The following is a 20,197-nucleotide window of genomic DNA, read 5'->3' on the forward strand; positions in this document are numbered from 1 at the left end:
ATATAAAAGAATTAAATAAAATATAAGGATATATATATAAATTCCCATATATATTTAAAATATATAATTACTCTGGAAATAATTTACAATTAATAGGCTATATAGATTTAAACTAAGATAACGATATATCTATTGAAAAGAGCACCTTTAGTTATATATTTAGCTTATATAATATTAATAATAATAATAATAATAAAATAAATTCCATAAGCTGGAATTCTCAGCTGCAAAAAACACTAGCACTTTCCTCTGTAAAAGTAGAATATATGGCTTTAAGAAAAGCTATAAAAGAAGTTAAATATTTAAATAATTTACTTAAATATTTTAATAATAATTTAAATATTAGCTTTAATCTTAAGCCCCCTATTATATATATAGATAATAATGGGGCTGAGAAATTAGCTAAAAATACCTTATTCCATAAAAAAATTAAACATATAAACATTGCATATCATTATATAAGAGAAGCAATAGAAAATAATAAAGTAATATTAAAACATATAGATTTTAAGCAGAATCTAGCAAACTGGCTTATAAAATTAATAAATAGATTATACTATAAAGAGTCCAAAGAAAAGTATAGTTTAATAGAAAAATAATATAAAAATATTAAGCCAGAGAATAAAGAGATTTTCCACTTATATTATAATGCGCGCAAAATAAGTTAAGGTGTTTACTCTTTAATAACTAGGGTTAAGATTTTTTCCTCTACTTATAAAATATATAAATAAATAAAGCGGACTCAATTATATATACATATAATATTACCCTAAATACTGGAGGTTTTCCCCTAGAAGAAATAACTAAAATAATAAAGGTTTTTCCTGAAAAATAAGCGTCACTAACACAGCCTATATATACCATATACACACAGTCACAATATACCTATACTGCGTTTATATACGTCTCATTCTATACAGAAAACGTATTTCCGTAATGTATAATATAAATAAAATGACGTGTAACTTTAATGTGTAAAAATGCCGTGATATACTATAGCCATTATAAAATAACTAGTAAATCCCATATAAAACCATAATTTAATATGTAATACCTTATTGGCTATAAGTTTAAGTTTAAGTGACAGCAAATTTTTAGGTTTTTTGCCTATATATATATATACACACACTTATATAAGTGAGTTTTTCCTTTTTATAAGGTTTTCTCATTATATAGCGAATATTCCTCTTTTATAAACTAAATCCCTTATATATAATAAATAAATAAAAGGGAATTAGTTTAAGGGGGGCTATTGGAATATTCTAGATGTCTAGGCTATTATTAATACGGGATATCCTTTTCCCCATACGTTTGCCACTATATGGAGGATAATAACTATAAATAGGGGCCTTCCCTCCCGTTGAATAGACGTTAGCTAGCCTAATAGACTAAGCATCCAACGCTATTATTTGACACGCCGTGAAGTCTCTAATGGACACATTGCTTTCTGCCGAGCCAGACCAGGAACTTTGCTTCACCAATCTGGCCTGGGTCACGCTCGGCTACGGCCTCTCTTTGGGAGTGAAGCTAGACATGTTGTGCACGACCTGTGGCATAAGCTCCGTAAGAGCAATCGAGCTCCGAAGGTCCTTGGATATCGCCCAGACCTTGAGGGGACTGATTGAGCGCCTGCGTATGTCCATATCACAGCGCACAGATACAGATGCCGAATCACATCCTCTCTGCCAGTTCCTTTCTCGGGCTGAAGCAGTGGAATCCTGGTACGCGAGACATGGCCCCTCAACTCCCGCGTCCGATTTTGCCACATCTGGGAATCAGCATGGTCATGAGACTGTCTCCGGCACCGTGCAGGATAATCCCAGGCGGGATGTATTTTCCGGCCACTCGCATCCTGCTACGGAAGGGGAGGGTTCCTTCGGGACAACACATAACCAAGACGTGGAATTTGCATATGATCCCGAGATGCTAGCATTTGAAGGGCTGGACTTTGAGGACATGGATTTCGCGATGGATCCTCAGGAAGTCTGGAACCCGTTCGTCTTTCCCGATGGTACATACTAGATGGGATGCTGCTTTAGGAGTTTCTAGCAACATGGGTGGCCATGGCCAAAATTCACTGCGTACGCAGTGGTGGGCAGAAAATGAGATTATATCTACAAATCCATCTCCTTGATACCATGATCATCCTGACGAAATAAATGAGGGAAAACTCGTCTGAAGCTCTGAGAAACAATTTGAATTTGATCTCGCAACACTGCGTCAAATTGACATACCGGATGAGTAGTTCATTCGGTACAGAATACGGGAGCCATGGTGGAGTTTGTATACGTTCCAAGCATGCATATGTATTCGAAATGACTACGTGATTCAGTAGAGACGCGTAGATACAATGGGAGCTCTTCTCGGACTAATACAGGACATCTAATCAAATGCATTGATTTTGACAATGCCTCAACGCTACTCCTAAGCTAGGCAAGTCCCTCAAAATTCACCACATCGTCCCCCACGAAACCAGCCGCCTGCGCGAAGTAATACCCGCGCTGGTTCGAGTAAACAACCTTACCAAGTGCCCTCATCACGAAAACGCCCGAAGTTATAATGCGTATGCCCAAACGCCCAGAAGACCACATTCCCACTCCCCCAGCACTCCTCCCCGCTCAGGTCCGTCGCGAAGCCTGACGAGATCTTGCTGTCCGCGAACCTCGGGTTGACGGTCCTGGCGTCGACCGTGGGGCTATGGTGCGTGAGGACAACGACGCGGCGGCCGGGTTGCTCGCGCGCGAGAGCGGCCACGCGCCCGTTCAGCCAGGCGACGTCCCGCCGGTGCGCCTGCACGTGCTGCTCCACCGTCCAGTCCCCGATGCGGAAGAAGTCGTTCAGGCCGAAGCTGATGTCCGTCGTGGAGCGCGCCGGGACGTCTGAGAAGAGCGTGCAGCCGAGGACGGTGAGGTTGTGGGACGGGAGGTGGAACTCGTCTCGGTCTAAGAGGACGTACTCGCCGACGCCGGAGCCTGGCGACTGCGCTCGCTCCTGGCGGTTCTGCTCCTGGAACGAGCGGAGCGTCTTGATGGCTGCGTCCCAGGTTGAGCCAAATGGTTCATGGTTGCCTAGGAGGTGGAAGACGACCCGGAACTGGGCCGGTTGCGTGGAGAGGAATGTGAGGTAATCCGGGTCGCAGACGCAACCGATATCCCCCAGAAGTGCTAGGTTGGGGGCAGAAGGCTTGATCTCGTAGAAGTCATAGGCCTTGGGGCTCTCGAGATGGAGGTCTGATAATATTTGCAGTTCCATGTCGAGATGATCGCCCTCGTGTCTGCAAATTTTTGGGATTCAACGAATCAGGTTTCTAGGTCGCGATTTTTTCTCTCCTCTCCTTCTCTTTGCCCATGTCCCAGCCCTCGGAAGAGCCATTCAAGTCCACATTGCATAAACGGCGCAGCTGTTGCAACCTTTATTACGGGCAGGTTGTTTGTTGCCTAGACGCCTGGTCGCGGGTAACACCCGGGTAGAGAATCCACACAAAATGCTCAACAGTGACTGGCTATGAGTTGCGAGGTCCCGCATCCCTTGATCAGGCTTCAAGTTTAGCAGGGATCCCAGATATTGGACGCTGATATGATTACGGATGCTCTGCTAGATATAACAAAACAAGACCTGTCACTATGCAATCAATCCAACATCATCCTGATAAATACCTCGCGAAACAATAGACATCACCGATCTAGAAATGGAAAGAAAGCAGGCATGTGCAGTGGATCCCGCCACTACTTTTCGGGACCTCCGGACCACACGGGTGACCCGCTCCGCGCATGACACACGATCATAGTATATTATTAGTCCCTGATCTTAACGGCAACTTGGCCGAGTGGTCTAAGGCGCTACGTTCAGGTGAAACCATCTTCGTAGTCTCGAAAGAGGCGTGCGTTCGAGTCGCACAGTTGTCATATCCTTTGTTTTTGCGTGGTTGTGAGGGTGGAGTTGTATATTTCTTTTTTCTCCCCTTGGTGGACCTGAGTCCTTCCTACATATCGTTTGCGACTAGGTGGGGCGACTGATTAGATATTTGTTTTGCCCGTGGCCCTAATGTGGAAGCCTCCATCAAGACGATGTAAGTGATTTGGAATGGTTCATTTCTACACATGTATGGACCTCTTGTAGCTCGCCAGGTGTACTTTCTGGGCATGTAGGGCATGATCTCGCGAAATGAGAGATCAACAGCAGTGGCCTCATCAAGAGATCCTTTTTGCATGGCATGGCATATCCCTAGACCGCCGTTACAAAAGGACCTCTGCGTTCGGCGGGACGGTGGGCTGCACCGGACCGTTTGGGGCAAGCTCGACACCCGGCAGTCTGGATCAGCCAGCGCCTCCCGCGAGCCGAACCACTCGGTAGCCTACGTTTGATCAGTGATGGAAAAGACGGGGGCCCGTGTGCTTGCAGGCCCCCCGCGGTCCCGTTGCAGACCCCGATCTGTTTGTGCTGCTGGGCTTGGCGGGGAGACAGAAGTACCGTACAGGCCGTCGGGAGGTCCAGCCCGCCCACGCCCACTCACGTCCCAGCGCTAGAAACCGAGGGAGGGTGGGGCTCGCAGCCTGGATGCTACAGAAGGTCCGCTTCTCCAAAAGTTCACCACATTGAGGGATTGACATTGTCCACGGGTGCTTGCCGTTGCTGACCGCGGCCCTCCTCCGATCTGGCCTGGTTTGATCTGGTTCGATCGCCAGTCAGCATCAAATCTGGAGCTTCCCTGCCGTCGAAGGAAGTGATAACTGAGGCTATATAGGCTTACCTGTGGACAGAGACGCCTCTACTCTGGACTGGACTGCCACACTCGGACACAACAACAACAGAAACCAAAACCACAACCTCGAGGCTCAGGGCAGATGTGTCGAGCCCTCATCGGCTCCAACATCCTCAAGGCCTCACCTCTGCTCCTGTCTGTGTCACTGAGGCCAGCACCCTGCCCAAGCCCGATTCTCACCCTCAGCAGTCTCACCTCCAGAAGGCCCAAGTCCCTCTCCACCATGGCCGCCTCAGATAAGCTTGTCCCGACTTATGACAATGCCCTCCACCTCTTGTCCTTGCTCCAGTCCAACAAGCACATCATCAATCTCTTCACCGCCGACCCAGGCTCACAGGTAGACATCAATGCCTCCGCCATCCCCGAGATGACGGCCTGGCTGTCCAGAGCCGGCTACAGCCCCTCCGACCTGGCCCGCCTCCGCTGCATCCACGTCGCCGGCACCAAGGGCAAAGGATCCACGTGCGCCTTCACCTCATCCATCCTGCGCCAGTATCCCGAGGTCGCAGGGCGCGTCGGCACCTACACCTCGCCACATCTCGTCACCGTGAGGGAGCGCATCTGCCTGGATGGTGAGCCCCTCTCCCAGGAAAAGTTCACCGCGTACTTCTTCGAGGTGTGGAACCGGCTCTCCGACGCGGCAAGGAAGGCCGGGGACAAGCTGCCCGACGGCGACGAGCTGGGCGCAGACGGGCCATCGACGAAGCCGTTCTACTTCCGTTTCTTGACGCTGCTGGCCTTCCATGCCTTCCTGAAGGAGGGCGTCAAGTCCGCCGTCATCGAGTGTGGAATCGGGGGCGAGTACGACTCCACCAACGTGCTGCCTCCGGAGGCTGTCACCGCTGCGGCTGTGACGCAGCTGGGCATCGACCATGTTGCCATGCTGGGTGATACGGTGGAGAAGATCGCATGGCACAAGGCTGGCATTTTCAAGAAAGGAGTGCCGGCGTACTCCCAACAGGCCGGGAGATCCGACGGAGACGGCGTTTCAAAGGTGTTGAGCGAGCGGGCACATGACAAAGGCACCACTCTGGACTCGATTGACAGCCAGGTGCTGGAGAAATGGGCCGGGGTGCAGAATGCCCAGCTGGAGGGGGCTTTTCAAAAATCCAACATGGCTCTCGCCGCAGTCATCTCGAGGCGGCATCTGCAGGCCCTGGGCCATAAATTTGAGCTTCCCTTCTTTGAGAGCGGGGGCTCACCACTTCCCAGCAAGCTCGGCGACATGCCCGAACAATTCATCACCGGCCTACAGGCCGCAATACTTCGGGGTCGTTGCGAAACCATCACGCATGACCGCATACAGTGGTATCTCGACGGCGCGCACACCGAGGACAGCCTTGTCCAGGTGGGCCGGTGGTACGCTGGCAAAATCTCGGGCGAGGACTCTATCCGGGTCCTCATCTTCAACCAGCAAGATCGTGACTCTGCCGCGCTCCTGCAGACGCTCCTTGAGACCATCTTGAAGGAGACCGATATCCCCAACCAAAAGATCTTCCACCATGCCTTCTGCCCGACCAACGAGGCCAACAGTTTCATGAAGAAACCAGAATTCACCGTGCAGAGGAAAAACTGCGACGTCATCCGGCAGTTCTGTCCCTTCACCGCAGCGATCCCCGCGGACAGCATATCAACGGCGCTGGACATGGCGAGGAACGTGATGCTCGGGTCGAAGAAGAGCAAGGACAACTTCAAGGTGCAAGTGCTGGTCACGGGGAGTTTCAACCTGGTGGGACCGGCGCTGAAGCTGTTGGAACCAGGTGGTGAACCTTAGGTTGGATACATGCACCGGGTGCGTTGAGCACGTTTGTCCCTCTATCGTATCTAATCCTTGCTCTCTATTTTCCCAGAGGATATCAAGAGGAGAGAGAGGCAAAACAAACAAAATGAGCCCGCGGGCTTCTTCCCGTTCATAGAGCATCAGCCCCTTCCAAGATACCCAAGGCTCCTCCCACGAGATGGAGGCTGCCAGTTATGAAAGCTTGCACCGTCTCGCCCTCCTTGAGTGAACTTGTGAGATCCCGCGCTACGTCGATGGCTTCCTCGATGCTCGGGATGACGGTGATCTTTGCCCCGGGGTCGAGGGATGACCACCGCTCCGCGAATGTCCGCTGCACCGTGAGCTTCTTGATCGCCTCGGGGTCATACTGGTGATTTACGAAGTCTGGTAGTTGTCAGTGTCTACATCCAGTTGCTTTCCAAATAAGAACCATTGACGTACCTCGCTTGTAGCCTGTCGTTGCGTGCGTGACGTTTGTGCAGAACACCACATGGTCAAAGGACGAGCCGTCCTCCCTCTTCGCGCCGGAGTGCAACCCGTCCAGGAAGTCGATGGCCTCCGTCCTGCCCTGCTGGTTGAAGATCAGGATCCTCGGCCCCCGCCGCCCCCCGTTCGCGCCCGCGAACCACCTCGCCGCCATCTTCAGGCTGTCGGTCGTGTGGGCCCCGTCAATGTGCCATCTCAGCCTCCCGCCCTCCTCCTCCTTGACCTCGCACCGGCCCCTCCACACGACCTGCTCGATCCCGTCCTTGAACTCGGCCGGCAGCCTGTCCCCGTCCCTCCTGAACCCCTCCGGGTCGACCCTCAGCAGCGCCGCCTCGGCCAGCGCGACGGCGAGGCTCGCGTTCCGCCTCTGGAACGCCGCGTCCGGCCGCACCGCCACCCCGGAGGCCGCGAGCCGCGCGTCGACGCCCAGCACCCTCAGGTCCACGCCCTTCTCCGCCGCGCGCGCCCGCAGCACGCTCTCGGCGGACGGGAAGGCGGGCTGCTCGACCGCGAACGCCGGGCACCCCGCCTTCATGATCCCCGCCTTGTGCCACGCGATCTTGTCGACCGTGTCGCCGAGCACGAAGACGTGGTCGATGCCCAGCGTCGAGATGCCCGCCGCCGCGGGCCGCGACACGATGTTGGTCGCGTCGTACTCCCCGCCCACGCCCGTCTCCACCACGGCGGCGTCGACGCCCTCGCGCAGGAACACGTGCAGCGCCATCAGCGTCAGGTACCGCGCGTAGATGGGCCGCGACCCGGGCTCCGCGTCGTCGGGGAGCACGCAAGTGCCGCGGGGGCCCGTCAGCGCGTCGCTCACCTCGAAGAAGTAGCGCGCGAACGCCGCCTCGGAGAGCGGGGCCGCGCCGACGCGGATGCGCTCGCGCACGGCGACCAGGTGCGGCGAGGTCAGGAGGCCGACCTTGAGCTTGCCGGCTGGCTGCTGGCCGCCGCGGCGCTGGTGCCGCCCCAGGATCGAGGCCACGAAGGCGCACACGCTGCCCTTGCCCTTGGTCCCCGCCACGTGCACCCACGTTGAGGCGGTCCAGGTCCTCCGGGCTATGGCCCAGCCGCGCCCAGTAGGCCTTCATCTCGCGGACGCTGGACTCATCGGGCCGGATGCCGGCCTTGCGGCGGGCCTCGATGACGGCGAAGGGCGTCTGGAAAGTGTTGAGGGCGTCGATGGCATCCTTTTTGGGGGGGGGGGGTTGTCTCAGCGAGGGTCTTCTTCTATCTGATATATTTGTCCCCGGGATAATTGGGTTGAAATCAATTTCTTGTGCTGGGACTCACCTCGTAGGTCCTCCCTGGGGCGGTGCTGCTGCTCATCTTGGATCGGCGAGGGCAGCGGCAGCCTGTGACAAGAAGCCGGGGTGAGTGCAGCGTGGGCTTGGCAGCGAATCTGGTTATCAACAACGCATGGCGCATTGCAGGTTGTGATTTGAGATCTACATGTGCAGTGTGATTCTCAGATGCCCGGGTCCGAGAAGTCCAGTCGCATTTTGATGGTGGATTTAGTGCCGCGGCGATCCGCTGTCGCTCGAGTCGCTGCTGCCCGAAGTCGGGCGCCGAAGCACTCTGGGTGACGGGACGGCCGATGATGAGCAGAGCACGCATCCCCGGCTGCTCTGCCAAAAATCATCTACGCTTTCAGCCGCACTGCATATTGTTGAAATAACGGCGGCACCTCACGCTGCAGATCCGGAGGATGAGGTTGTGAGAGGAATGGGTATCTCTAGAATTGTCTACATTTTTTACTAAGTTGAGGTTCCCAATGTGCCTATCGCCAATAATTCCAGAACTTAGTCAATGTCGCCCTGCTCAACGACATCCTCACACCTCCCGCAGAGCTGGTCTTCCTGAGGAGCAACATAGCGCCAGCACCGAGGACACTTGTGCGCCCTCGGAGGCAGCACCCACGCAGTACAGGTCACACCACTAGGCGAGCCCTCAGCCTGGACGTCGCCACCCTCGCAGTTTGAAGGAACCGCGATGTCCCTCCCGCTCGGAATCTGGAAGTCAACCGAGTACTTCCATTCCGCAGTCTCGGGGACGGGCTCGTTGGTGCCCACATGTGAGACCACGAGGGAGTTCTCGAGCTCGTCGAAGCGCGAAAGGGCGTCTGCAATGGCCCGATCCGGGATCTGCAGCACGACCGAGCACTGGAGCGACGAGCCCACCTTCTTGTCCCTGCGGGCCACCTCGGTGGCGGACTTGATGCCCGCGTTGACGGCGAAGAGCACGGGCATGACCTCGCGCAGCCTCTGCTCCCCTCCTCCCGGCAGCCGCGCCTCGTCGATGACCGGGGACGCGTAGAGCTGCTGCAGGGGGTGGGTGCTGTCCTTCTTTAGCCATTCCGGCGCGTGATCCCAGGCCTCTTCAACTAGCATCGGCGTGATGGGCGCCAGCATGCGCATGAAACCCCAGAATATAGGCTCCAGCACGCCACCCCCATCGCCGCAGTACAGCCGGTCCTTCAGGGCCTCGAGGTAGAAGGCGGAAAGGTCGTTGTTGACCCACCTGTTCAGCAGGCTGAATCCCTTGTAGAACTCAAAGTTGTCGTAGGCCCTGCCGACTTCCTCCATCGTATCTCGAAGCTGGATGATGGCAATATGATCGGTGGTCGTGAGCGGTGCGGTCCGAGCATTTTCTGTCATTGACCCGAGCAGCATCTTGGTGATTGTCCGGTACTTGATCAGGGAAATGTGTATTGACTTCAAGACTGACTCCCCAATCACCACATCGCGGGTATAGTCGCTGCTGGCCGCCCAAAGGCGGAGGGCATCTGGCCCGAGAGCATCATAGTGTGGTCCTGCAGGAGCTTTGCTCGTCGTGTCTTTCGGTGCGCTCTTATCTTTTCTCTTCTTGACCGGAGGCAGCAGGGTTCCGTCCATTACCTGGTTGGGACTGATGATATTGCCCAATGACTTGGACATTTTTTTGCCGTCCTTGTCCAGGGTGAAACCATGCGTGATAAGGCGTTTGAATGGGGCAAGGCCGACAGTCTGTTTGATCAGGCTGCCGCTGTCGGAGTCGCCCGCGGCGGCAGCGGCGATTCTCGTCAACAAGCTGGACTGGAACCATCCACGGTGTTGATCAGAGCCCTCGAGATAGACGTCCGCTTGGACATCGCCCTCGTGAGTCCAACTACTGCCACTATCGAACCAGACGTCCATGGTATCTGTTCCTCGTCGGTACTCCCCTTGCCCCCTCAACGACGGCACTATCCAAGCCGGGTCGTCAGGCCTGTCAGACCACCACGCGTCGGTGCCTCTTTCACGTATGACGGAATTGATGTGCTGCACACTCTCTTCTGTCATGACAGCGTCGCCGTTCTTGTCATACAGCGCAGGGATAGGAACTCCCCATGCACGCTGCCTCGAGATACACCATTCACTTCGCCCTTTTACAAAGCTTTCCAGCCTGGTCTTTCCACCACTGGGGATGAATTGGACGTCCTCCAGGGCTCGGAGAGCCTCGTCTTTGATACCTGCGACATCGGCAAACCACTGCGCCGTTGCTCTGACGATGATTGGCCGCTTGGTGCGCCAGTCGTAAGGATATTTGTGCTGGTACTTGTGAACGTGCAAGACATGAGGTCCCAGTATTTCCAGCACAGTTGCATTCCCTTTGCCCTGGACGAAAAGGCCCTGTAAACGCTGAGAATCTTGGGGATAAGCCTCCGCTGTGAAGTGTCCGCCGTTGTCAACAGGCGCAGAGACCTCGAGGCCCAGGGACCTGCAGACCTCGTAGTCGTCGTGGCCATGGCCAGGGGCGATATGGACCAAGCCGGAACCAGACTCGGCCGAGACAAAGTCTGCGTGGATGATGGGCTGCTGCGCGACATGATCCCCGTGAAGTGGGTGCCGGTACGTGAAGCGACGCAGGTCGGACCCTTTGCATGAGGCGATCACGTCGTTTTCATCCAGTTCGGTGCAATCGAAGCAAGTCTTCAGGACTTGCTGAAGACACCCCTGGCCTACGATGAGAGCATCCTTCCCGTGTCTTATAATTATGTAGTCAAGCTCGTCGTGTACAGCGATCGCCTTGTTCGCAGGCAACGTCCAGGGTGTGGTGGTCCAGATGACAGCATACAGCTGGCCGGAAAAGTCGTTGCCGAGGAGTTTTCGAAGTGCAGCGTCGCCATCCGCCGAGGAGGTGACCGGGAAGGTCACGTAGGCAGCATTAGAGTTGTGATTATCCTTGTACTCGAGCTCCGCCTCGGCAAGAGCAGTGCCCGAGGACGGGGACCAGTAGACGGGCTTGTACCTCCGGTATATCAAGCCCCGTCGGACCATGCTGAGGAACAGCTCAAGCTGCCGGATCTCGAAGTCCGGGTCCATCGTCGTCCAGCGCCCTTCCCAGTCGGACATTACGGCATAGGACCGGAACTCGCGCATCTGCGAGAGGACTGTGTTCGTGGCGAGCTCCCTGGCCGCGGTGCGCACGTCGACGGGCGCCATGTTCTTGACGCCCAGGGCCTCGAGGGCCTTGAGCTCTATGGGCAGGCCATGGCAGTCCCAGCCCGGCACGTATTTGACCCTGTGGCCCTGTTGCACCTTGACTCGGAGGATGGTGTCCTTGAGGATCTTGTTCAGGGCGTGGCCGACGTGGAGCGAGCCATTGGCGTAGGGAGGGCCATCGTGGAGGATGAACTGCTTGTCTGCAGGTCGGTTCGCTGCCTGCCACTCATAGAGTGCATCGGTGCATCTCCGGAGGTAGTGCTCTTGCAGCTGTGGTGTCGGCCGAGGTCTGGTCGAGGTGCTATTAGACTTGTTTGCTCTGGTGGGACGGGTGGTAGGAGTAAGGACAGACTTACGGGATCGAAGCCTTTGGCAGTCTCAGCGTCGACTGCCACGACTTTGACATGGTCCTCAAGTCTCATGCATTCTTTCCACATGTGGAATTGCTGACGTCGTCCCCAGAGAAAAGTCGCGGTCGCAAAACTCGGGCGCGTCTTAGCTTTACCACCCCTGTCACACCCTGCAGGGATGACCTTCCGAGACCCACTGGAGGCAAACCTTCACAGTTTCTCACAGGACGCGTTGTGGGACAACCTTTGGGACAATCTTATGTGGGATGGGTAGAATAGTGATAGGATAACCGTCCATCACAATTGTGACTGTTGAATGCGCTGCAAAATAAGTTCAAGATCTGCATTTTTCTCAGCCTGGGCCTATGCTATCGACTTGTTGGAAGTCGGTACGCATGTGGTGCTGCAAGTTTAACTACCACTGACCAAAACAAACGTCTTCCATCCAATCACTGCAATTGGCCAATACACAACATACGACGGGAGTCTTCAACATTGTCAGAGGAGTCTTAAGCAAGGCAGGCCGTTTTTTCCATTTCATGGATTCTCGGGTACCTTGATATCTTAGGATTAGCTAATCGTGCCCCGGACCATCCCGTCCACGGTTAGCGCACGGGCCCCACCTCGGCAACTCCGTGTTAGCCGCCCGGCCAAGTCTGCATATCTCGACCAATTTCCGGCCCACCTTTGAGAAATTTGCATTGCCACATCGACAAGAGTCCTGTTTCAGGTGGCAATTCAATAAGAAGCGGTCCCGTAGCTCAGCTGGTTAGAGCGTGGTACTAATAATTCCTTCAACAAGGAATCATCGGTGATGCCAAGGTCGCGAGTTCGATCCTCTCCGGGACCAGCTGCTATCTTTTGCATTTTTTGCGGATTTACTTTTGTTCTCAATATTGACCTGTTAAGCTCACCAGTCATCTTCCAGGGTATTAAAGCTCAAGCGCTTCACACAATGCTGTGTTGGACTCGTCCAAGCACAGATAACACGAGGTGATAGAAAGTCAGCTGTGTGGACATTCTGATGATCACTATTGCTGCCACAAACGAGACGAGTTGATCCTTTTTAAGTGTCAACTGAGAATCTTTCAGTTATGAAGAGCGCAAATTCAAACCCCGGCGTTCCAAATCCGGAAGACGAGCAAGCTTTGAGTATATTGTGGCTGGCCTTTTGTTTCCGCCCAACGCCACCTTCGCATTCCAAATGCTTCCAAAATATGCAACTTGCCTCAAGAGCGTGGAGTCATTCCTCAACATTCAAGTACATCTGTATAAACCTCCCTTCCTTAGAAACTTCTATTCTTTAAGCATGTACGCGTAAACAACCTCATCCCGTCACGCAATAGAGCCAAGGACCGCAAGTATTTGCATGCACCACTACATATTACCCACCAAGAATGTCTCGTGAAGCATACACCGTCCCAACAACCACCCAGGGCAGCTCCAGCCCAAGCAGCACCGTCTCTTCCAGCCAGTCGCCCAGCCGCCAGACCGGACAAACGAGTCCGCAACCGCCAGCATACGAGAAACTCCCGCGCGTAGAGCCCAGAGTCACGTACAGATGCTCCGCGTGTGCCTCAAAGGTAACAAGGAACAGGCGCGAGCGTCTACAGTGCGATTACTGTGGCGGCTGGATATTCCACAAGATGAAAACCAAGGCCGTATGTCAGTTCGAGGCGCGTTAAGGTTGGGGAGGGCTGCCGCTCTGTTGTTGAGGGTGGGTTGCCTTGCAGATGACCCTGAGTGTGGGTAATGTGGTCACCATGTTTTGGGATATGATGAACACAATAAATGTGTGCGAAGTAGTCAGTGGGAACTGGGTGTATACCTAGGTACCCTAAGAGTTTTGAGTTCGTCACTGATACGGGTGCTCACATGTTGAACTTTTCTTCGCCCTCCACTCCATGTTCACGTTTGGAGAACGTTGAAGTGCAAGTGCGTTATAATTTCAGCCGACTTGCCCAGATAAATACCACGCCTTAGTTTGTTGTACTTAGGTAGGTTCATGGCCTGGTTGCTTGGTTCTCAGCAAGGAGTAGAAATCACAACTTCTATTGTGGGTTTACTGTAATTAATTGGCAAGTATTTTTACTTTCAAGCTGTGCCGACCGTAATTACTTGTACACATTAATTGTTCTTGTAACCCGATGATTATGTCTTACACACTGGATTCATTCTTTTACAAAAATCCATGTATGACCTCTTTTTAAATCTATGAATACGCTTCTCTCGTTAAGTCCAACCTACCCATGATATGGTACAGGAAGCCTAGAAGCTCTCTGCAGAACCTTGGGTCTATCTCGATTTCTTCACGTTTCTTTGAGCAACAAGCCTCATCTAGCCAAATGAAGCCCAGCAAAAAAACATACCAACCTGAATGTTTCGTTTTTTCTTCTGTTCTTTCTTTTGGTGAAACTGGGCCTCGTTCTATTTTCAACTTATGTCACAGTGAAGGCGCTCAAAATATTCAAGGCTCGACATGAAGTTCACACATTCGTTCGGCCAAACATGGTATCACAGTGGACCTCAATGGCACAAGCCCGCGCCTGTATTTATTTGATCAATGCAACTCTGTAGCTGGCCAGCTGATATTGACCGATTGTGCAGCAATCAGTGAGCTTGGCGGGGCGGGTTAGGAAGAATGGGGAAGGTCGGTGGTTCGTCACCGGGGTATCAATACGACCCAAGCCGCATTTCGGCGGGCAGTTTCTTAGCTTCCCCTGCATGGATAGTAGTATCTATTTCCTTCCAGCCAGAGCGATACGAGGTTGAGAGACTTCAATAGAATGTCGACTATGATTTTTTCCCATGTGAACTTGATCGCAGAAGAGGGTGCGATGGTGAGGCATTCGGAGGAAGTTGGCCAAAATGACATCCGGCATGCACTCATTCTCAGTGATCACAGCTCAAATATGGAGTCCTGGGCAAGCGCCGACGAGAAGGACCGGCCGGGGGACCGATCTTCCCGCGGTGGCTCGCCTCATCGAGGGTCTTGAAATGGATAATGGCTCCGTGTCACGATATGGCAGTTGACTATGACCCCTGTTTGCCCGATCCAGCAACAGGAGTTCTCGCAGCTATCATGGCGACAGCATACTACCTATATTAATTCCCAAGGTCAGCCAGGTCGTATCATGACGGATAATGGCTTAGCCCAGCACCCCTTCTCTCTACCGACCGACCAAGATGAAGACATCCTCCCTGGTCTCTCTCCTCAGCGCCGTCGTGCCCGCTCTTGCGGCGCCGAACGGCCTCACCCTCCGGGCTGATCCACCAGCCTTCGTCGAGGGCAAGTACATCGTCCAGCTCAAGCCCGGTACGAGCCCGGACGCCGTCACCTCACACCACACCACGGTGCGCAGCCTCCTGCGCCGCCGCGACGGGTCAGCCGGCGCCCTGGAGAAGACGTTCCAGATCGGGGACTTCAACGCCTACAGCGGCAGCTTCGACGACGCCACCCTCGCCGCCATCTCTGATCTCGACGAGGTCCTCGCCGTCGAGCGCGACCAGGTCATCCGCGTCGACCAGACCGAGGGCACGTCACACATCCTCCCGGAGCGCGCGCTGACGACGCAGGCGGACAGAATTTGGAGCCTGGGGGACCTGTCGCACCTCGAGGCCGGCGCGACCGAGTATGTCTACGACGAGACGGCCGGCGAGGGCACGACGGCGTACGTGCTTGACACCGGCATCCGGCTGTCGCACGAGGAGTTCGAGGGCAGGGCCAGCTTTGGCATCAACGGCGTCACTGGATCGACGACGCCCAACGGCACGAACTCGGACACGGCCGGCCACGGCACGCATGTTGCGGCCACTATTGTCGGCAAGACCTACGGCGTGGCGAAGAAGGCCAAGGTCATTGATGTCAAGGTGTTTGAGGGCGATACGGTAATACTCCCTTACTTTCCACCCGGCCCAGGGTCCAGGGGACGGTATGCTAACATCTCCAAGGGCTCCACCTCGGCCATCCTCACGGGAATCACCTGGGCCGTGAACGACATCAAGTCGAAGGGCGCTCAGAAGAAATCCGTCCTGAACATGTCACTCAGCGGCAGGGACGTCCCGGCCCTGGACAACGCAGTCCTGGCGGCATACAACGAGGGCATCCTCAGCATCGTAGCAGCCGGCAACGACAACCAGCCCGCCACCGACGCCTCGCCCGCCAGGCTGCCCGAGTCCTTCACCGTGGGCATGACGCAGCCCGACCGCGCCCGCGTCAACGTCATCGAGGGCATCTACGGCAGCGCCTACGGGCCGGAGCTCGACGTCTTCGCCCCCGGCCGCGACATCGTCAGCGCGAGCCACCTGTCCGACACGGGCTCCCGGTCCGCGACCGGCACCAGCATGGCGACGCCGCTCGTCGCCGGGCTCGTGTGTTACCTCCGGGGCCTCGAGGGCGGCTTTGGGACGCCCAAGGAGGTCACGGACCGGATCCTTGAGCTGGCCATCCCGGACGTTGTGGCGGACCCCGAGGGCTCGCCAAACTTATTGGTGAACAATGGAAGCGGTCGCTAATGTGGAGTGACTGTGGAAGGGGTTCGGAATAGTCTGGACCATTCGTCGGTCTATGGTGGATTGCCTATAACTTTGCCTGATGTAAAACTTTAGCTTTCGCCATGTAATAACTACTTATTTAGAACTTACAATTGTACCATAGTCCTTAATAGTAGTTTGTTCAGGATCTTAAATCGTTGTATTATAGTTACTTTGTAGTTTCAATTACCGAGGCGAGCTCTTCTAGGACTGAGCGTAGTACAATGCCTACATTGTGGTATTTCGACGGCGTTATCTTGACGCACCAGCCAAGTGCATGGAGTTAGAAGCAATCGTCTTTATCGCCAGACTACTCCGAGGTTCTTGCTTTGGAAGTACAGTTCTATGGTAGCGTGTCGGTAGACTCTAGTTGTGCCTAGTCCAAAGCGATAGCGGGAAACTTGCTGCCTCCGGTCTTCAATAATTCAACGGCTTAGGAGCCGTAGTTCCGGCATGCCCAGTTGTCCGGGCAAGAGAAAACCCTCGAAACGTCTGGAGAACAAAGCAAGTGTTTCCACTTCAAGAGCTATGCATCGCTCCCGCGAGGAATACTACGTATGCCACGAGGTGACGTCGGTCCCATCAGCCCACATTCCGGGGCGCGGTCCCCTCGCTCCAGCTTGGCCGAGACAGTGCTTTCCCGTCCACACCACATTAGTTTCCACTCTATTGAAACACTTGAGCCTTGACAGGTTGTGGATCGAGATCCCGTCGGCCTATCGGACGATTTCTGCGGCAGAGACAACACGAGCCCCTCGGCCAGGGGCAAGGTGTGGCGCCAAGGATCTTGACAGAAATCGAGTGAGACTTTCCACAAGATCCGCCATCGACGTTCGCTCTCGCTTCACCATCCCGGAAACGGGAGGCTCACGATGCTGCATGGTGATTGGCGAACGCGGTCTCGTGTGGTCCAAACAGCGCCATAATCTACAGGAGATGCCGCACTGTGCGATTGACACCCCAGCAAGCCATGCGATCTCCTCAGCCTTATCGTCTCAAGATCACGATCAGAGTTCGAGTGACACCGAGCAGACGGACATTTCGGCCCGACAGAAAACACCGTAGGTCCTTTTCCGCAGTTGTCTCAATTAATCTGCAGCCTCAAGACGCCCCTGGAATGTCGTCAGGGGCCACCTCGGGCATCTGAGTGGACGTGATCCAGTTCTCCATCACAGCCTGACCACCACCAGGCGCAGCCGTCCTGCGCCCGGCCTTGGCCCGGGGCATTCCGCCCGGCGCTGAGACCATCGCGCTTCTTGACCACGAGGCAGAGGACGCGGCCGTAGATAGAAAATCCCTCGTACCGAATGTCCATTGCTAGCTTCTTCTTGTCGTCCCGCTGGGCTTCGTGTTCGGCAGGGCTAGCGGCGTCCTTGCGACGCTTGGCCGGGGGCGGCGCCGCTGCCGAGCCGTCAGAGTCATCGTCGCCCACGAACAGGTCGTCCTCGCCGTCCTCCACCTCGCCGTCGTCCGAGGTCAGGATCTCGGCATCGTGTTCGCCTCCGTCATCGCCGGCGTCCCTGGGTAGCCCTGCGCCCCTCCCGCGGCGGCGTTTCGATGGTCGCATTGATGGTGGCGAGCCGACGCGTGCTGGTGTTGTTTCATCTCCGTCCATTGTCGGAATGTCAAAAAGAGCCACTGCGTCATCGGGCTCCTCCTCGCGCACTACCGCCGTCCCTTCGGTACCTGAGCCCGGCGCCTCGACATCGATGGGCGCTTCTCGGGACGCACCCGTTAGCTTGCTCGAGTTCGACGTCAGCTTCGTCTGCGTCGTGTCGCGGAAGTGCTTGTGCTTGTACAGCAGCGAGTGTCGCGCGCTCGTCTCGGTCAGGAAAATGGACACCTCGAAGTCGTCTGGGCAGCGCATGGGTGATCAGCATTGGCATCAATGTTTCGCAGCCCGCGCAGCCCGCGCAGCCCGCCTGCGCCGCAAATAGACTGCTGAGAATGTTTCAAAACAAAGGGGGGTGGGAACGCACCCTCCACCACGATATCCTTGATGCCACGCTTTTTGGTGCTCTTCTTGCGGCTGCGCTCCCGCTCCTCGCGCAGCTTGGGAAGGACCAGGGGCCGTACGCTGTCGATGACCTTGGGCAACACCGGGCTGCGCGGGTTGAGCAGCCATGAGTGTGCTAGGGCAGGGTTGTCGAGGTAGATGCGGCACTCAAGCACCGAGTACTTTGATATCCTGAGGTATCGTCGGATTGGGGCCATGGCTGTCTGGCTGTGCTCCGACGACTATCCACTGTCGTACGTGCAGCGGCGCGATTTAGGCGGTGTGGCGTCCGGGCTACTGCAAGCGGCCTTCGGGAACCATTGTGATGGGTTCGTGTACGACTTCGGATCGAGATGTTGAGCTTTCAAGGGATGAGGGAGCTCGGTGTTGATGGGATGAAGGCAGTCTGGACGACGAGTTGGAGGTGAGGTCATAGCATCTTTTAGCGGCATTTGGGTACTTAGGTACCTAGGTACCTCACCCCAGGATATCGTGTAAGTTGCGAGCTTGGGCCTTAGAAGCAGCTATGTAAATCCCCGAAAACAAGCAATCCGGAGTAAAAAGAACACAGAGGTCTCAAGCCTCGCATGAAATACAGCATGGGAGACATTCTTCAGTGTCAGCCTCAGCAAAGACGCGGAATGGGTGCCTCGATGTAGGGGTGTCTGCTAGGTAGCCGCCATCGTCATAGGAGCCCGCTTCGGGGTTTTCATATATCAACTGCTCAAGGAAAAACGTCGTCACCTCTCACAATCTCTGCAAGGTCTGTCCCATTCAGATAAACCTGGAATTTTGTGTGGTCAAAGTAATACAAGACTACATTCCAACGTGGGTACAAGCAAGTCGAGTATTACTGTCAACGCCATTGCTTGTCCAGTGATAACTTTGAGTACATCCGATTTCTTGTGGAGGCTAGCAGATTTAGAGAATAATCGATCTATCCGCACCAAGATGCTTGACACAGTGTCCCAGTAGAAATACTTGCTCTGGTGAGAGGCTCATTGCTATGTTCATCCCTGGCTCCGGGAAAGAGCAGAACGAGCTTGCTCATCTAGGTTCCTGGGACTAGTCTAGCTTAGACATAAACGAGCCCGGTCCGTATTGCCGCGAAAACATGGAGATGCCATCCATGCTCGGCGATCATGTCGGACAGCATAGACTTGGCTGTGGTTGAAACGGATGACATACATAAGGTTAAGGATCGAGACGCGTGGTCCTCCTTGTCAGCGCCTCGTATGTCGTCTTACAAACATCGACATTGACGCAATGAGGGATCGATTAGAATATCGCCGAGTTCCCGGGCGCTGGAATCACACTCGTGTGCAAGAGCCGGTTGCGGGTAGGGAACCGCAGGCCAGCCTAGTCACAATAGTCTTTTAGCAAGGGAAGCGGCTCGGCGTTCCTGGGGCCTGGTAACCAATGAGGTCAGGATCCTGCGATAAGTTTAGGTTCAAGTGAAACATGGCCTCTCAGACAAAATTCTCCCGCCGCCAGTGCGGTCATCTCTAGCCTCACCTAAGAGCTAGCGGTGTGCGTGCGTGGGAAAAAAAAAGTTTATTTTCAGCCCGCCTCACCAGCCGCGGCGCGGCGGCTTGGAGTCGTATCACCGAGGGAGACGGGTGACGAAGTAAACAGCGACAGTGGCAAAAAAAAAAACAACCAAAAAACCTGTGTAGAATCTGAAACAGTAGCTGGGTGTTCTCACTTGCGCACGCACTGCGAAGTAGGTGCATATTTCCGACGGAGAAACCAGCAGGCGGCATGAGCAAGACCTGGGGTACAGAACAACGGCCGACGTACCCGGTCTGGCAGGCTGCAAAATAAATC

General features: G+C 54.5%; 7 protein-coding genes and 2 non-coding genes across 9 annotated transcripts; 5 read left to right on the forward strand and 4 right to left on the reverse strand.

Annotated features, from left to right (window-relative positions):
* Positions 1–1,431: 1,431 nt before the first annotated feature.
* On the forward strand, positions 1,432–2,022 carry INS49_002680 (uncharacterized protein; the record flags this gene model as incomplete). Its single annotated transcript, XM_043163487.1, has 1 exon — positions 1,432–2,022. The coding sequence occupies one exon, from the start codon at positions 1,432–1,434 to the stop codon at positions 2,020–2,022; it is 591 nt and encodes a 196-aa protein (XP_043031993.1).
* A 498-nt stretch (positions 2,023–2,520) lies between these two features.
* On the reverse strand, positions 2,521–3,252 carry INS49_002681 (uncharacterized protein; the record flags this gene model as incomplete). Its single annotated transcript, XM_043163488.1, has 1 exon — positions 2,521–3,252. The coding sequence occupies one exon, from the start codon at positions 3,250–3,252 to the stop codon at positions 2,521–2,523; it is 732 nt and encodes a 243-aa protein (XP_043031994.1).
* A 560-nt stretch (positions 3,253–3,812) lies between these two features.
* Positions 3,813–3,905, forward strand: INS49_002682. The gene has a single exon. It is a non-coding gene; the product is annotated as a tRNA-Leu (tRNA).
* A 1,080-nt stretch (positions 3,906–4,985) lies between these two features.
* INS49_002683 (uncharacterized protein) lies at positions 4,986–6,536 on the forward strand (the record flags this gene model as incomplete). Its single annotated transcript, XM_043163489.1, has 1 exon — positions 4,986–6,536. The coding sequence occupies one exon, from the start codon at positions 4,986–4,988 to the stop codon at positions 6,534–6,536; it is 1,551 nt and encodes a 516-aa protein (XP_043031995.1).
* A 136-nt stretch (positions 6,537–6,672) lies between these two features.
* Positions 6,673–8,357, reverse strand: INS49_002684 (uncharacterized protein; the record flags this gene model as incomplete). The annotated part of the gene is made up of 4 exons (XM_043163490.1): positions 6,673–6,926; positions 6,984–8,031; positions 8,063–8,218; positions 8,322–8,357. 4 exons carry the CDS (start codon positions 8,355–8,357, stop codon positions 6,673–6,675), a joined length of 1,494 nt encoding a protein of 497 aa, XP_043031996.1.
* Positions 8,358–8,830: 473 nt separating this feature from the next.
* INS49_002685 (uncharacterized protein) lies at positions 8,831–11,928 on the reverse strand (the record flags this gene model as incomplete). Its single annotated transcript, XM_043163491.1, has 2 exons — positions 8,831–11,761; positions 11,848–11,928. 2 exons carry the CDS (start codon positions 11,926–11,928, stop codon positions 8,831–8,833), a joined length of 3,012 nt encoding a protein of 1,003 aa, XP_043031997.1.
* A 663-nt stretch (positions 11,929–12,591) lies between these two features.
* On the forward strand, positions 12,592–12,691 carry INS49_002686. Its single transcript has one exon. It is a non-coding gene; the product is annotated as a tRNA-Ile (tRNA).
* A 2,336-nt stretch (positions 12,692–15,027) lies between these two features.
* Positions 15,028–16,356, forward strand: INS49_002687 (uncharacterized protein; the record flags this gene model as incomplete). The annotated part of the gene is made up of 2 exons (XM_043163492.1): positions 15,028–15,729; positions 15,793–16,356. The coding sequence occupies 2 exons, from the start codon at positions 15,028–15,030 to the stop codon at positions 16,354–16,356; spliced, it is 1,266 nt and encodes a 421-aa protein (XP_043031998.1).
* Positions 16,357–17,497: 1,141 nt separating this feature from the next.
* Positions 17,498–18,588, reverse strand: INS49_002688 (uncharacterized protein; the record flags this gene model as incomplete). Its single annotated transcript, XM_043163493.1, has 2 exons — positions 17,498–18,228; positions 18,354–18,588. 2 exons carry the CDS (start codon positions 18,586–18,588, stop codon positions 17,498–17,500), a joined length of 966 nt encoding a protein of 321 aa, XP_043031999.1.
* Between the last annotated feature and the right edge of the window lie 1,609 nt (positions 18,589–20,197).

The sequence above is a fragment of the Diaporthe citri genome (genome assembly GCF_014595645.1).
Source record: "Diaporthe citri strain NFHF-8-4 chromosome Unknown scaffold_1, whole genome shotgun sequence".
Classification (NCBI taxonomy): Eukaryota; Fungi; Ascomycota; class Sordariomycetes; order Diaporthales; family Diaporthaceae; genus Diaporthe; species Diaporthe citri.